This window comes from Chiloscyllium punctatum, chromosome 19 (genome assembly GCF_047496795.1).
Source record: "Chiloscyllium punctatum isolate Juve2018m chromosome 19, sChiPun1.3, whole genome shotgun sequence".
NCBI classification, from domain to species: Eukaryota; Metazoa; Chordata; class Chondrichthyes; order Orectolobiformes; family Hemiscylliidae; genus Chiloscyllium; species Chiloscyllium punctatum.
Window position 1 is genome coordinate 72,750,799 of NC_092757.1, and position 17,927 is coordinate 72,768,725.

The 17,927-nt window shown below is 40.6% G+C and overlaps 1 protein-coding gene across 3 annotated transcripts in view; it reads right to left on the reverse strand.

The window, feature by feature from the left end:
- Positions 1-2,928: 2,928 nt before the first annotated feature.
- LOC140491468 (ras-related protein Rab-34-like) overlaps positions 2,929-17,927 on the reverse strand; it is a 60,244-nt gene continuing 45,245 nt past the window's right edge. For 2 of the 3 annotated variants that reach the window (XM_072589661.1, XM_072589663.1), the window contains exons 8-11: positions 16,551-16,632; positions 14,382-14,472; positions 12,124-12,231; positions 9,296-10,351 (exon numbers count right to left, since the gene is read on the reverse strand). In XM_072589661.1, coding sequence (XP_072445762.1) covers positions 10,284-10,351; positions 12,124-12,231; positions 14,382-14,472; positions 16,551-16,632 — 349 coding nt within the window. In that variant the 3' untranslated portion in view covers positions 9,296-10,283. Of the gene's footprint in view, positions 4,086-9,295; positions 10,352-12,123; positions 12,232-14,381; positions 14,473-16,550; positions 16,633-17,927 lie in introns of those variants that run through there. The other variant, XM_072589662.1, reaches the window with a different exon arrangement.

Consider the following 17,927-nt stretch of genomic DNA (forward strand, 5'->3'; position numbering starts at 1 on the left):
AATTCCATTGCAAGTAAGTATGGTGGACTGGTACCTTAAGTAGAAACACAGGAGGTAAAGGCAACTTCAATAGAGAGTGGCAGACTCCATTGTGAGACCAGTGAGAACACTGCTGGATGTTGCAATATCAAGGTTGTATCTGGGTGTTCTGACCAGAAGATGTTCTACAGCCATTTACCTGGATTAACTCTTAACAAGAAAGACAAGAGAGGCTTAAACTGGGCACCACCAGAATATTCCACACTTTGGTTCCAGTTTTGTGTGATCTAACATAATCTCATATTAACCACTGATGCAGTCTAGCTGTTAACGCTTATTTATTAATCCTATAAACTACACCTCCCTCAAGTCTTTCATTTTGTTCGATAAAATATTTAAATTTTCATCTTAGTTCTACTCCCCCATCAGTCTCTTTCATCAAAGGAAACATTCTCCATGTGTTCTCATTTCATTTTGAGGAAATGACGGATGCATACATTGCATTATTTTCTCTTTGGAACTCAAGCACATTGGCAGACTGAGCTGGAGCTTCTCACAATAAATGCTGTTGAGTTGAAGGCAAAAGCACTGAACACTGATCCAAGAAAGACTGATTCAAAAGACAAATCTTCAGCACCAGAACCATCAAAATCTCACAAAGAGGAAGTCAACAGACTGAAATTTTCAGTCTCTTCTTTTACATATCCTTCTTTTCCTTTACACATTGGGGAAAAGTTAAAGCACTGATTTGAAAAAAGCACTTCCAACTCCTTTATGTAACTCTATTGGTTAACACTCACACTGCTGCAATGATGATGAAAGAACTATTCCACTACTTATGCAGGACTGAATTGAATAGATGAAAAATAGATTACATTCCCTTCAGTATGGAAATAGGTCTTCAGTCCACACTGACCTTCCAAAGAGTAACCCATCCAGACCCATTCCCCTAACTAATGCACCTAACACTATGGGCAATTTAGCATGGCCAATTCACCTGGCCTGCACATCTTTGGGCTGTGGGAGGAAACCCACGCAGACACAGGGAGAATGTGCAAGCTCCACAAAGACAGTCACCTGAGGCTGGAATCAAATGCAGATCCCTGGCACTGTGAGGCAGCAGTGCTAACCATTGAGCCAGCATGCCACCCTAGGCACAAAAAGCAGAACAAAGACTATTTCAAAGACTGTACTGAAGATGAAGAAACTATACACCCCCAACTACTCTCACTGTAAGTATTTTTTTGTGTTCGATAACACATCTCCTTCCACACTCGCTTCAGCTTGAAGCTTCTCCTCTGCAAAAAATGATATCCCAGGAACTCCCGAGGTAGGATTTCACCATTATTAGCAATAGAATAATTGAAGACATCAGACTCTCTTGGACACTTACATTAAGATTGGTAGCTCTATAGGCATCTCCTCCATAGTATTCTGATTGAAAGTTATATTACCATAGGACATTCCCTGTATAACAGCTACACTGGCAACAGGATAGATATCCAGTTTCAGATATTTGCCTTATGGCAAACATTCAACAGATTTTTAACCTCTTCAGATGTGTTATAGCATTTGCACATTCCTTTACTGTGTCACAAACAAAAACAGAAATTGCTAGAGAATCTCAGCAGGTCTGGCTGCATCTGTGGAAAGGAAGCAAAGCTAACATTTTGGATTCTGCAACCCTACTTCATAACCTTGAAGAAGGGTTACTGGACCCAAAATGTTAACTGTGCTTCCTCTCCACAGATGCTTCCAGACCCGCTGAGTTTCTCCAGCCAGTTTTGTTTTCATTTCAGATTATCAGCTTCCACAGTTGTTTCGGTTTTTTTCCTCCACTATGTCACATTCACTTTCTCCCATTGCACCATTTCTCTCTGTTTGGTAGTGCTGTAGAACTGGCTGGTCTTTATCATGTTGTGAAACAGAGTGCACTTAATTCTACAGAAATCTGTTTGCTTCTTCTTCATATACAGATCCACAGTAATTGCCTGAAAACTATCCAGTTTAGTTCCAAACATTTGAGCTACAGAATGTCTTTGATTTGTCGAGCTGAGCTGTGAGGTGAACTATGCCACACAATGGTGTGGGTGAGTTATTTACAGCAGTGTCTGTCTTCTGTTTCCGAGAGTGTTCAGACTGTGTGTTGCAACATGTAGAACAGCAACGGCACTTTGGCAGACGGAAGACATTTGTCAAATTGTCATGTCTGAGATGATACTGTACTCCTTCTTTCCTTTAATTCCTGCCATTGTGTCAATTTCTTGTCTTGCAGCATTTTCCACCATGAAACTCCGAAACTCCTGTGTAGTGCCAGTGTTTTGTTAATCTTCCTCAAACATGTTCCAACCAAATGTGCATCTACCAGTCTTTTTTTTGTCAGAACTTGAATTTGCTGAAATAATCTTCCTGCAGTGCTCAGGACTTTTTCTCCAATATACCGATCAGCAGAGACACCAGGACTTTCATAATCATTATCTACGCTGTTTTCAAGGAGAAAAGCAAAATTCAGGATCTCATCCTCCAATAAATCAACAGTGGCATTTTTAATTCTCTTCCACTCTTTCCTGAGAGAGTGATTCCCTTCATCATTGGTGTGCTTCTCTTCTGCTTCATCCAGCTTCTCAATTAAAAATGATATCCCCACAATGTCATCTTGTGGTCACAAGGATGGAGTTTCTTCAATGAAGACTGATTCACAACATAATACATTAACTAAAATTTCTTCAACTGCTGAATAAAGAATATCCAAAGTTACACAAATATCACTGTTTAATAAACAACAACGCTGAGTAGAAGAGACAGTTTATCAGTGAATTCACCTCAATTAAAATGAAGTGTAATATGCATGTGGCATAATACCTTAATACGTCCTGCACCTTCAGTTGGAGAAATACAGCCTTTAACTATATGTATGTATATGAAAGAATGGATACATCTATTCCCATGTTCAAGTTAAAATTAGTTTTATTTCCATTAACCATGATAATATGCTTACCAGAAATCGTCTTATGGTTCTGTTACTTCTACCAGGAAAAATGCATCCTGCTTATTGGTATCATATGCTATTTGAATAATTACAAACTGTTTCAGGATATAAAATACAATCATGAGGCGTGCCAATGGATCTATTTTGCCAGACAACAATTGCTGGTGCCTTGTGGTATTTGCCATCTCTACCAGTACGTTGTATCAGGAAAGGGTTGGTTGATGTTATTCTCTGCCAAAAACCCTCCCTTTTCTTTGTCTTGGGTTCATTTAGCAATTCATGCTAGAGGATAAGGTACCATTGAGTTTCCACAGGAGAAGCACCGTTCTTAGATAACAAGAGGTTTTGTTGCATATGCAAGTAATAAGTACCATTACATTTTAGTCATGTATAATAATTGGGACCAGCACCTCAATGCTGGTACAGATATACCTGCTCTCTCCAAAATCTAGAAAACTCATCTCTTCCCAGAAACTGTGTGCAATGTCAGTAGAATGGGTGGAGCCAGTGTGACATTCCATTAACTCCTTCAGAACCATTATCGTTACATAACATGATGGGGTTGGCCCCAAGCATACAACACAGCAAATCCAACTTTAAATCACAAAATCCAATGGAAAGTTAATCTCTAAAGTCATTAAACCCTGAAGCTTGCATCTTTTGCCTTTGAACAAGCTCCTGGAGACAGTGCTATGTGTTCAAAGTTTGTGAGAAGATTTGTAGCTCGGGTGCTCATTGTTGTGGTTCTGTTCGCCGAGCTGGGAATTTGTGTTGCAGACGTTTTGTCCCCTGTCTAGGTGACATCCTCAGTGCTTGGGAAGCTCCTGTGAAGCGTTTCTGTGATCTTTCCTCCGACATTTGTAGTGGTTTGAATCTGCCGCTTCCGGTTGTCAGTTCCAGCTGTCCGTTGCAGTGGTTGGTATATTGGGTCCAGGTCGATGTGCTTATCGATTGAATCTGTGGATGAGTGCCATGCCTCTAGGAATTCCCTGGCTGTTCTCTGTTTGGCTTGTCCTATAGTAGTAGTGTTGTCCCAGTCGAATTCATGTTGCTTGTCATCTGCGTGTGTGGCTACTAAGGATAGCTGGTCATGTCGTTTCGTGGGTATTGGAAAACACTGGAAAACAACCCAGAGCGACTAATTCATTTTTTAAAAATCCCTCCCTCTAGACAGTGAGTCTCTTTTCATTTTGTATTAGTCTCCAGCCGTACTTCCATCCAACAAGGCAAGAAATATTTTATGAAGATACTATTTGAGATCCCGCACTGCTCTTTATAATTGAAGTCTCACACAGGTGCAGCAGAGAATCGGGAAGGTTAATGGCTCGTATTTCAAGGGGATTGGAGTACAACAGTAGGAAAAGTCTTATTGTACAATGTGATGACACCATGTTTGGTATACTGCGAGCAGTTTTGGAACCATTACTTAGGTAAGCATATTACTTCATTGCAGGCAGCTCAGAGAATGTTCACTGAGATGATCCCTGATCAGGAGGAATTGCTTTACGAGTAAAGGTTAAACTATACTCACTGGAGTTTAGAAGAATGGGTGGTGATATCATATTTAAGCAACTTGACAGGGTAAATGCTGAGGGGTTGTTTCCCCATGTGAGAGTCTATGACCAGAGGGGCATAGTCTCAGACTAAAGGGGCCCCAATTTAAGACTTGAGATGAAGAGGAATTTCTTCTCTCAGAGGACTGGTGGTTCTTTGAAACTCCTTGCTGCGGAGAGCTGTGGGGGTAGAGTCCTTGTGTACGTTTAAGGCTGAGATAGATTCTTAATCATTTTGGGAATCAAGGGTTATTGGGGAAAGGGCAGGGAAATGGATGTCAGGAAAGTCAGATCAGTGATGATCCTATTGAATGTTGTTGCAGTTCCAAAGGACCGATCAGCCTGCTCCTGTTCTTATTTCTTACGGTTTTAACCCTGCAGCTGTTGGATAATGTTTAGCACATTCCGATCAGAAATGGAGCTCATATTTTTTCTCATTTTACTTGATTTGTCTCTAAACTTATTACAAAGTTCTCATGTCATACAGACCTCAGGGTGAAAAGTAGATTCATTCCTGAAACAGTGAATACATTTTTATTGGAGCAACATGTACCAGTCTACTGTAAAGTAGAAAAAAAACTATGTGAACATAAAACTGCAACTTCTGAAATATTATGATCACCAAAATGAGTGGAGACACAGAGGAAAAGATTCATCAACCTTGGTGACCACAAAGATTAAGAAAACAATTGTGTTCCTGTCAAAAGGCTTGCACATACTACAGTGTAAGATCATCATAGAAATAATCACTGTCCCCTTCACACTCTTTACCTCAACAGTGGGTTAATAACTTTGGGTTTTCATATGGTTGGATTCAATTCCCAAGTGCTGACTCCTCTCATAACAGCAAACAAATACAAACTGCACTAAGATGTATTTCAGTGATGAATACAATAAATTTGCAAGAAACCCCATTGCCCTTAACTCATTTTGAATGGATTCATTACAGATGTCAGATAACATGACTTCAAAATTTCTCTATCAGTGGCACTTCGAAAATTAGTTAACTGACTTATCAATATCTTTACCAGTTATCATTCCCATACATTAATCTTCCGAAATGAGCAATCAACTGATCACTGGATTTAAAAATGTAAATCAAAAAATAGGTTTGTCCAAATGTTTAATCTCTAAATTTATATATAATCTGAAGAGAGAATTTACCCGACAATGACCTTGCAAATGCGCATGTTATAAAGAAAGGTTGTTGAGACCGCTTCAAGGAATAACCCGCTATGCGGTAAATATTAACTGTTGGCAGGGGCAGGTGGGGGAGGTTGGGATAAACTGCCCATCATACAACTCATCTAATTGTCTTTCTCATCCAAGGAAGTCAATGAGAAGGAAAATCAAGTAGGGTTTGTTAGACAGGGTTGCAGGAAGGTAACTGTTTTCCAACCTCATTCTCACTTCACCCCCAAAGTTAAAATCTGTCCCTATCCAACAAGTAATTTTTGAGTTCTACTGATTCAATCATAAGAATGTCTTGTTAGTTCGTTGGTAAGTATAAATACATGATGTATTTTCTTCAGAATTTAATTTAAAATGTATTTTGAATAAACTTTTATTATAAATCAAGGAAGTTTGAGCGCCATTAAAATTTCTTTTAACATTTTCACAATATATCATCCAAGAAAGCTTGCTCTGTTTGTCTAGAAGTCAGTTAGAAGAGCCCTTTCTTTTTCTCACTTCAAAGCATTCAAATGAATTTAAGATCTCACAAAGGGCTTTTTAAGTATCTATCATCCAGACAAACATGACCACTAATTTGGGTGAGTAAGGAATACTGGCTAGGAGGCCACAAAAACTTAGCTGTTTGGGAAAAGATCATTGCAGCAGTCACATAAAGCAAAGGGGTTAAAATACAAACAAAGAAATAAAATGCTGGCATCTACATAGCACCTTTTATGGTACCAGGGTATTGCAAAATAACTCACAACCAAGAAGGCAGAAACATGCCTCAATAATCTCAAAACAAAAGAGTGAAATAAAAGTGACAGTTTTTGTGAGTTGTGGTTCTCTTGATTATTTGGGCTTCAACTTACATTGCAAATCAAAGAAATAAGGATGCAGAATGTATAATGGAACAAAATTGTTAACCTGATGTACAAGCAAACCATTGAACAATGTCACATTGCCACCAGTACATAGAATGATTGTGATGCTGACAATAGGGAAGCTCAGTTAGTCCCTGTCCGCAGGAAAATGTTTGTTCACAACCAGCAAAGGAATGGGGTGCAGGATTTTGGTGTGTGCTGTGGTGTTGTGTGGAGACTCTGCCATCGGTGTCTGGAAAATGATACACCCAGGTTTCTTATCTTCACTACAAGTCAACAATCCTGTGTCCTTGAAACGACCTAGGAGCAGCTCCTCAAAAAACTTGGTTCGGTAGGAAGGGAGCATGTGGGGAATTTTGCTCTCACTTACCTGACAGAAAGCCATACTGGTAGCAGTCTGTCAATGTCAGTCCCCTTTCTGCCCTTTAAAGTGACACCCCACCAATTCACAAATTTCTCCTCATCAGGGCCTCTTTGACTGATCCCAGTTATCTCACCTCACTTACCCTTCCTCCAGGGCTCCAAAATGATGCTGTTCTTGGGTCCTACTGTAGTACTGGCAGTGGCCCACACTCTTACTGGCATTGCCAGTAATAGAGAGCTGACAGCCTCTAATTGCAGGCAGCTATTAGAAATGGGAAATTACCTCCAAGACACCGAGGCCTCCATCACCAACGACTCATGTTAACTCGAGTCTGGCAGAGATGAGGGGGTCCCTGAAATGGTTACAGGGAGATTATCACCAGCTCTCTACCTGTGGATGGGCTCACTGCTGCTTCGATTAAATTCTGGTCCTCAAATTTGGGATAAATAATTTGCCAAGCAGCAGAACTAGTATATTAAATCATAAGGCCATGTCAAACTGGATTATCTTTAAACAACCTGTACAGAAAGAATAATACTGTATTGGAGGATTCTCAACCAATTGCACTTATCCCTTTTATAAATATGAATTATTCTGTTTATCCTCTTCAAAAAAATCGTAACCTCTGCAGTTTCTATTGTCAGGCTGCAACATTGCATGGACAGTTTAAAATTTAGTTGAACTCAGCACCTTAGAAGTTACCAAGTTGTTTGCTGAAATACCACTTTCCATTTTCGAAGATGAGGTGAAAGAAGGGAGGTTGGTTTATGTCAGCACTTTACTCTTTAAGTGCAGTATCAAGCATCATTGGCAAGATAGCAGTTATTGTCCATCCCTGGTCCCCTTGAGAACATGGCAGTGATGCACTTTCTTGAACCTCTTCAGTCCAAGTGGTGGAGGTACACTCACTTACAATGCTGTTCGGGAGAGGGTACCAGGATGTTGGTCCAGAAAGTGTGAAGGAACGCCGTTGTACTTCTAAATCAGGATGGTGTATGGTTGGAGGGGAGCTTTCAGTTGATGGTGTCCACGTGTATCAGCTTGTCCTTGTAGATGGCAGAGGTTACACATTTGGAAGTTGCTGTCAAATGAGCCTTGAAGGATTGCTGTCGTCCATCAACTGGACAGTACGCACCATAGCTAATGCACATCAGAATGGTAGGACTGAGTATTTAAGGTGGTAGATGCCAAACAGGCAAGCTGCTTTTTCCTGGATGGTAGCAAGCTTCTTGAGAGTATACAAAATTAATTGGGGAACACTGAGTACTACACAGAGTTCTGTTTATTGTATTAAACAGGATCACACTGAAAGGGACAGGGGTGAATGATAAGCCTGTTGTCAGGAATAAGGAATTTTAGCTATTCGGAAAAAAATGGATAGGCTAGAGTTCTTTTCTCTGGAACAGAGGAGGCTGGTGGGAGATTTAATTGAGATGTACAAAATTATGAGGGACTGGACAGAGTGAATGTGAAGGATGAATATCCCTTAGTAAAAAGTTTGATAAGTAATTGGCAGCATGATAAGAACTGAGTTGAAGAGTTTGAATAGTCATTCCTGAGTTGGCACAGACACAATACACTAAATGGCCTCAATCTTTGCTGTAAATTTTCCGATATCTGGTCAACAGAATTTTGGTTTGGTTAGGTAACACTGTTAAAGGTGAAAGAGCATTGGTTGGCAATGAAGCCACGGATGAGCCTTGATCTAAGTGAGTGACTTACTGGTTTGAGGAGATCAATGGCCTATTGCTGTATTAGCAGCAAGTTTCTAGGAACCTCTGCCTGGGTAGTGGATGAACACAGCAGGGTATCTAGTCAAGTGCATTGGTTTATGTTTCAGAACAGCCATACTTGATAGGACAAGTCAAGTGAACCATTTGGTCACATCAGCTCACTCCGCTACAGAGCCTAAAAAGAGTGGCTAGAAAGCTCCCACTGCTATCTGACTAGATTTCCCCAAGAAGGATTGGGTCTTGTCCAAAGGTTACACCCATCTTCTCTGATTCTGCAATTGAAAGGCAACTGCTCACAAAGTCTTAAGGACTTTTTCATCAGGACATCTCCAATGGATATCTGGTTCTTATGGGAGCAAGAAAATATGTTGGAAGGGTCAGAATGCCTTTGCATCAGGGCCTGCTTTGGAAGAGTCCCAAAATTCCTGGGGCTTTCTCAAGGGGCAGTGACCCATAATGTTGGTCTCTACCTGTGTAACTAAGTGTCATCTGGTTGCTGGCACAGGTTAAATATTCCTTTTGTCCACTGGAAACTAGCAAACAGTGGTGTCACTATCTGGTTCCTTTATAATTTAAAACTTGGACTGAATCTGCAAGTCAGGTGTCATAAAAGGATAGAATTTAGGACAGAGGAAGGAAATACCTTGCATTTTATGTTGATAATGATGCAGCTGAGTCATTTCAAAATTATAGACACAATAATTACATTTGTATGTAAACTTGCATTGCTGGCAGGATTAGTGATCCTGGTGTTGAAATACATGCAAACAATGTCTCTCCTTAATACTTGAACACTCCATCTCTGCAGTTCTTCAATTAGCACTAAGTACATACAAACATGACAAAGCTTTGGTTCAGCTATACAATTGGGTATACAGTACTGTTGATATGTGTTGCTTTGTGTAACCTTGTGGAGTCTTTGCATACCGTCAAAAACAGTATTTTCCCAGGTCCTGAACTTGGGGCTACGGATTACTCAGTTGAGACAAATGCAGGAAAATCAGCATGTAAGGGAGATCATCCAATTTTCTCTCTAATGTTGTGAGTGGATATCAATTGAATGAGCTCATTTAAGAATCTGTGACACTCAAAGCCTAGTTTTCCACCTCTTGTTTTGCACTGTATATAAAACGAGGAAAACTCTCCAAGAGGAATTTTAGTGGGTACCTTGTTGTGTTTTCCATCCCAGACCTTTGCTTTTTATGTTTGTCCTAGAGAAGTGATATTTTTAGGTCTAAGTCAGCAGTGCAAGGCACAAAATCTCCAACAATGGTTTTCTTCCTGGTTATAACAGAGTTCAACACAACTGACCATCCAAGTGAGCTGCAGTTCATGGGAGTGTTACGTTTTATTTCCACTGATGATTATGACATTTTGCAGGATTGACATATGTGGCAAAGGCTTGACAGCAATATTTTCAAATGGACAGGGTTCCTTGCTGGACATTTCTCCTGAATGGCATTATTCTTTCATCTCCTAACATTGATTTGCGTTATAAAGGCAATTGGGAAGTGACTGGTGACATTTTGTTGGCGTGAAAAAACTTTGGTTAAAAATGAATACAGTGCAACATACATGTAACCTGTTAGACTGGCAGTGTGCTCTCTGTCATTGACAGCAATTAGGCTTGGATTTCTTTGGATTTTTAAACAGGTTTGTGTCATTGTTGTTGATACCTGTGGAGAAAGAAAGTATTGTTAAAAAGGTAAACAGACAAGACTGTACATTCTAGCTGATGATACTTCATAACAAAAATAAATTCAGAACGAACACGCACAACTTTAAAACCTATCCTTTCCTGTACCTTGATTCAATTCTTCCTACTCAATTAATGACACCAAGGTCTATTTTAAGCAACGTCACTAGGCATGGAAATGTTATTAAGTTAGTTGACAGCACATTTACCCTGGCATTTTGGTTGCCATCTTCTTGGTGTCCTGATTTGCTTCAGCTTGGATATCACTTGTAATCTTCATATATAGGGCCCCAATTAAAAGAGCAACAAAGGTACCCTATCAACAGCATACACTACTAGCGCCAACTGATGAAGATGAAATGGATGTAACTTGGAGTGTGACACAACTTGGTGAACAAGTAGTTGTGACAGATTCCAATCTGACATTAGATGCTGAAGTGACTCTCGAGACAATAGGTGCAGGAGTAGGCCATTCTGCCCTTTGAGCCAGTAGCACCATTCATTATGATCATGGCTGATCATCCTCAATCAGTATCCTGTTCCTGCCTTATCCCCATAACCCTTGATTCCACTATCCTTAAAAGCTCTATCCAACTCTTTCTTGAAAGTATCCAGAGACTTGGCCTCCACAGCCTTCTGGGGCAGAGCATTCCATACACCCACCACTCTCTGGGTGAAGGAGTTTCTCCTCAACTCTGTTCTAAGTGGCCTACCCATTATTTTTAAACTATGTCCTCTGGTTCGGGACTCATCCATCAGCGGAAACATGCTTCCTACCTCCAGAGTGTCCAATCCTTTAATAATCTTATACGTCTCAATCAGATCCCCTCTCAGCCTTCTAAACTCAAGCGTATACAAGCCCAGTCATTCCAATCTTTCAGCATAAGATAATCCCGCCATTCCGGGAATTGACCTCGTTAACCTACGCTGCACTCCCTCAATAGCCAGAATGTCTTTCCTCAAATTTGGAGACCAAACTGCGCACAATATTCTAGGTGCGGTCTCACCAGGGCCCTGTACAGCTGCCATACTCAATTCCTTCTATTCTCAATTCCTCTTGTTATGAAGGCCAGCATGCAATTAGCTTTCTTCACTGCCTGCTGTACCTGCATGCTTGCTTTCATTGACTGATGTACAAGAACACCTAGATCTCGTTGTACTGCCCCTTTACCTAACTTGACTCCATTTAGGTAGTAATCTGCCTTCCTGTTCTTGCCACCAAAGTGGATAACCACACATTTATCCACGTTAAACTGCATCTGCCATACATCCGTCCACTCACCTCGCCTTTCCAGGTCACCCTGTATTCTCCTAACATCCTCCTCACATTTTACCCTGCCACACAGCTTTGTGTCATCAGCAAATTTGCTAATATTACTTTTAATACCTTCATCTATATCATTAATGTACATTGTAAAAAGCTGCAGTCCCAGCACTGATCCCTGCAGCACAACATTGGTCACCGCTTGCCATTCCGAAAGGGAGCCGTTTATCACTACTCTTTGTTTCCTGTCAGCCAACCAATTTTCAATCCATGTCAGTATTTTGCCCCTAATACCAGGGGCAAATTCAAGCAGAATATTTGACTTCCTTATTATTTTAGCAAGAGTTGCTAATACAGTGACAGAGATCATGCCAAGAATGATAAACCATGGGATGGTTTATCACTACTGCTGCCATTACAACTTTGACAAGCTGAATAGTTACTACAGAGTGGGAAAGATATTGAACTTTATTAACAGTTATACTTACGAACAACATCCCCAATTTTCCTGGGGCCAGTCTTTTCTAGCTCAGCCAGTACATTAGCTTCAAAGGTCAATGATGCAACCCTGAAGAAGAACTCATTTACATTCTCTCCTAGTGTTAATGAAGAGCAACATATTAGCATTCAGTTGAAGCTCTACAGAACAGTTTACTGGTACAGTGTGTTGTACAGAATCATGACTTGCTTTCAAACACAGCAATGCAAAGACATACCAGCATGTCAACACAATGATATAGTGGTGCACATATGTAAGCACAGTGGAGAACTGCCAAATAAAGAAGTTTAACTACTCAACCCTTAAACCAGGAGAGAAGGAGAAGACCAAATTCCTCTAGTTTCTCACAGTACATTTCATACATAGATCTATAGTTTCTTTGGAAACTGCCTGGTGAAGGAACAATGCATAATCCAGGAGGCCTGTGCAGATGACAGAAAATGAAAATACCCGAGTAATATAACTGTCACCAATAGAATGGAACCAAAGTCCCACTCCCTCATTAGAGAGAAATAGCCAGTAGTGAGTTAAACTTGAGGGTCACCAGGCCTCAGGCAAGGGGCGAGGTTGAGAAGGTGGCACCTTCACAGTAAATCTCAGCCGGTGTGGGAATGGAACCCGTGCTGTCAGCATCACTCTGCGTCGCAAACCAGCCATCCGTCCAACTGAACTAAATGACTCCACATCTTAACCATAATACATTGCGTCTAAAGTCCATATCAAAATATACTCCAGTTCATTGGTTACATTTTAAATATTAACTTTGTTAGAGTGAGTAACATGGAAATGAAAAGGATACACCATTTTAATTTTGTAAAACCCACAAATTAGTAACACATTGTTGAATTAGTTGGCTGCATTTTGTGAGGAAATCCATAAATGTTACATTTATCTCATTCAGTTTTGGCAGGCTAATAATATATGTTCTGATAAAATAAACTGCTTGCTTTCAGCTTTTTGGTAGGATCTATTTTAGAGATTGAGTCTGTTGGAATTTTGGCATCTGACTAGAATTACGTAGCGTTGAACATTGGTTCAAGAGCACCACCTGTTGGCGTTGTTCAGCCAGTAACTTGGGTTAGGCCCCTCCTATAAGAATGCACATAATCATCAGGAAATTGCTCAGTGGCTTCTCCTGACAGAACACTGTAACCAGTGGAAAGCTCATTTAAATGGTTCATCCACAGTTTCCACAGAAGTTGCAATGGCCAACTGGGGAAGGTCGATTCAGCAAATTCTCAGCAAACACGTTAACCGTAAGAAAATGCCAAACGACCTGTAAGGTGATGTGGTGGGTATGGGGTGCAGGTGCAATTTGTTCACTGAACAAAAAGTCAGGATTCATAAAACAGGTAGATATTCTATAATGTGACGGTTGTGTTCTTGTGCAACCCCGCATTATAGAAAAATGGTGCTTTAGAAAAAGTGCTTAAAGTGTTGGCAATGTTATTATTGATTCATCAATCATGTTAAAGCGAATTAGTGCCAATGGAACATGTGTTATAACAAAACGACCTGTTCAATACTATTGTTCTGTGTGGGCATTTAAAGCCCAGGAGAGATCTAGGGAAAGGATGGATAAATATCCTAGGTGCAGGGATCATTACATGAAGGTCCTGTCACAGATGATGGAAGAGGAGGAGGGAGGGCACATTGAGAGATGGGAGGGGCTTAGGCAAAAGACCAGGGCATTTCAAATTTGTCACTACTATGTACTGTTTCTAGACAAAAGATGTTTTTGCCCAAACACAAATGTTGCACAGAAGTGCACATGCAAACACTAGCACATCTGCCAAGTGTACATACAAGATATTTGGAATGACTTGCCCTCAATTTTAGTCACCACTTGATCTCATTGCGTCTTGCAATGAAATGTTAGAATGTAAAACTGTGCAGGTCTCAATTCCATCAGCTCTAGTGCCCCAGACAAAACATCTAGTCAATGCAAGAGATTTGGTCAGTCTTAAAATAGCCACAATCTAATTTTTAAACAATGTGAAAGTAAGGTTGCAGTCTTGAACAGAGACACTGAGGGTGATTGTGGGTGCCGATACCACCCGCTTACAATACCACAGAAGTTAAAATGACCCCAGCTTGTTGAAAACCAGAGAATGGTCCAAGCTTGAGCTGTGCAATCGCTTCACTCAGTAATTAACTAATACTTTAGATTAATAATATCTGAAATTAGAAACAACAGGTCTATGCTTTTCTCAACATGAGGCAAAGCTAAATTCACTTTATACTCACCTGTGAGAGAGGACACTGCCCAGTATTCAGCTTTTATTTCCTTGGCAATTTTGATGGCATCTTTCTCTATCAAGTTATACTGGGCAGCTGACTGTAAAGAACAAGGAATGACATATTGTTTAAGCAGTTTGAGCAAAATGTGTTTAAATTCATTCCACTGCAGGGATTTTTGGTGAGTGTAGTCAGCATTAAAGGGGGTCAATTTTATCTATCGGGGTGGAATATGGCACATTGAGTAGTCAGAACAATTGGGAGGCTTTGGACAATCCTAGGCATAGGCCTACATACCTCTTCCCGACTTCCCAATCGATTGGCTGGAAAGTCTATGCCAAGCAGTTTGCACAGCTGTGAAATTCATACAGATGTAACTTCTAAAGAACTACAGGAATGCTTCCCAAATTCAGATAACTAACTATGGAGAAAATCCAGTTTGTGTGCTTGTGTGTGTATGTAGGTAGTGTGGATGGAGGTGTTCCTGGGGCAGGGGATTTCCACATTTCCTTCTGAGGTTGAACAGAGTAATCCTGCTCCTCCACACGTAATACACTCCTGAAGTCAAGCCCTATACATTACAATGAATAAGTAAGGCAGGACAAGATGGCCAATCATCATAAAAGTAAGGTAATGAAAATAACTGCACTTCCAAAACTGGAAGAAACCTTTTTTTAAGTCAAAAGAAGGTAACAAAACCACACAAAAGAGCAGTGGAAATGTGCAATTCTCTTCGTTTAAGGTTGCAATGCTGAGATTGATAGACATTTGAAGTAAAAACAGAAAGTACTGGAAAACCTCAGTAGGTCAGGCAAAGGTGGGCAGAGAAACAGGATCAATATGTTGAGTTGAATATGACAGCTTCAGAATTTCGTTTGGCTCCAAAGCAGAATCAATTCAACTTAAAACATTAACTCTTATTTCTTTCTCCACAGTTGCTACCAGACTTTGCATTTTTCCTGCACTTTCTGTTTCAGATTTCCAGCATTCGCCATACTTTGCTTTAACTGGTAGTTAGTTGATCTGATTAGATTCCCTACAGTGTGGGGACAGGCTATTTGGCCCAACAAGTCTACACCGACCCTCTGGAGACTAGTCCACCTAGACCCATTTCCTGACATTTACCCCTAACTAATGCACCTAACCAACACATCCCTGAACACTATGGGCAATTTAGCATGGTCAATTCACCTGACCTGCATATCTTTGGACTGTAGGAGGAAACTGGAGCACCCAAAGGAATCCCATGCTGACACAGAGAGAACATGCAAACTCCACATAGCCAGTCACCCGATGCTGGAATTGAACCCTGGTTCCTGGTGCTGTGAGGCAGCAGTGCTAACCATTGAGCCATCGTGCCACCCAACAGTTGTCCTTAGGATATTAAAGAATGTGGCTGAGAGGTTGTTAAATGAAGTTGAGGCACAGAAGTGTCATGTTCAGAATGATGCAGAGCAGCTGGTGTTGGACTGGGGTAGACAGAGTTAAAAATCACACAACACCAGGTTATAGCCCAACAGATTTATTTGGAAGCACTAGCTTTCAGAGTGCTGCTCCTTTGAAGGTGTTGTGTAATTTTTAACCATGTTCAGAATGATAGACAGGAGTCATAGAGTCATACAGCACACAATCACACCCTTCAGACCAAACTAAACTAGTCCCACCTGCTTGTGCTTGGCCTATATCCCTGCAAACATTTCTTATTCATGTACTAATCCAAATGTCTTTTAAACATTGTTGCCTTACCTGCATCCACCACTTCCTCTGGAAGGAGCTGAAAGACTCATTCCTGTTCCTGCATTCTAAGAGCATACAAGATTGGAGCACTCATAGGCTGGCACAGTGGCTGAGTGGTTAGCACTGCAGCCTCACAGCCCCAGGGACCCAGGTTCGATTCGAGCCTCAGGTGACTGTCTGTGTGGAGTCTGCAGGGGTTTCCTCTGGGTGCTCCAGTTTCCTCCCACAGTCCAAAGACATGCAGGTCATGTGGATTGGCCATGCTAAATTGCCCATAGTGTTAGGTGCATTAGGGAAATGGGTCTGGGTGGGTAACTCTTCAGAAGGTCGGTATGAACTTGTTGGGCCAAAGGGCCTGTTTCCACACTGTAGGGAATCTAATCTAATTTAAGGTTTGCAGTATAGGAAATAGATAGTTAAATAGAGGTATTTTCTACTTACGCTAAGGTCTTTCTTTGTCCCAACTAAGAACAATAGGACAGATGTAGGGTCATTTTCTTTAAGAGCATCTCTTAACCATTGTCTGAAAAAAAACACGATAGCAATTGTTATAAGGATAAGAGTGTCAACAGTTAGAGCTGCAAATGACCACACTCCATCACTGATTTTGACCTTTTATTCTAAAAGCTAATTTGATACACTAAAATATTTGGTTATCATGTTATATCACTTATTTCTATGTGTTTTTCTATGTTAAACAAAATTCTGCCAAAAACAATTTAAATATTTCAAGAATTGTCAAGGAGCAGAGAATGATTATGAAATGAAAAGATGTGACGTTGAATGTAACAGTTACAGGTCTATTGCCACACAGTTAAATTGTTCTACTCCCAGTAGCTTAAGATTCAAAACTAGGGATTTGGAATCCAACAGTCAACCTACAGTACCTGTACTCAGTACAAATATTGCTGAGGGTGCATCTCCAGGAGATGTGGATCACTCATGGCGATGCACATCAGATTACAGACAACACTCTTACCTAAGGGTCATTTAAGTACAGGTGTTGGTGGTCACCATCAGTATTGCAAGTTGCAGGTGGAGGTGCATGTAGCTAAACCCTAGGGTCTCCTCTTCCACTTGGGCATGGTTATGCTTCACTTGCATTTACACAGGCCTAAACACAAAATAAAAATCGCACGCCCACCTACTGCCATAAGGAGAACACTGGACATCTGTCTTCAAGACAGCCTCGGTATAATGTCCAGATACACTTTGGTGGATGCACTTATCCAACATATGTTTATGTCCACAAATGGCTAAGTATATCCTCCTCCACCAGAACTGGCTGCTCGGCATCAGAGCTGGGATCAGTAGCATAGCAGCAATGTTACTTGATTAGTAGTTGAAAGGTTTGAATTCAAATCCTAACAAGGCTGTTGGAGAAAGTTAAATGCAATTGATAAAAAAACTGGATTAAATATTATTAATAATGCCTATGAAATTACTGAACGATTGCAAAAATCCACTGATGTCTAAGTTCACTAATGCCCTTCAGGGAGGAAATCTGCTCTGTTTGCTCAGTCCACCAAACGTGACTCCAGACCCAATGCAGCAGACTGTCTGATGCCGTCTACAAGGGCCTAGTAAGCCACTCGGTTCAAGGGTAATTAGAAGTGTACTATAAATACGGACATTGCCAGTAATGCTCACATCCCAAGCATGAGTGAAATAAAAGGAGTATGATGTAGTGCTCAGTGCTTTTTGTTCCCATCTGCATTTTTAATGCCCTCCTTCACAATGTAAGAGAAGCCTAGAGATTAGTTTAAATCAAGGCAAGACTTCTTTGCCATTTACTGAACTGAATATACATGCTATATA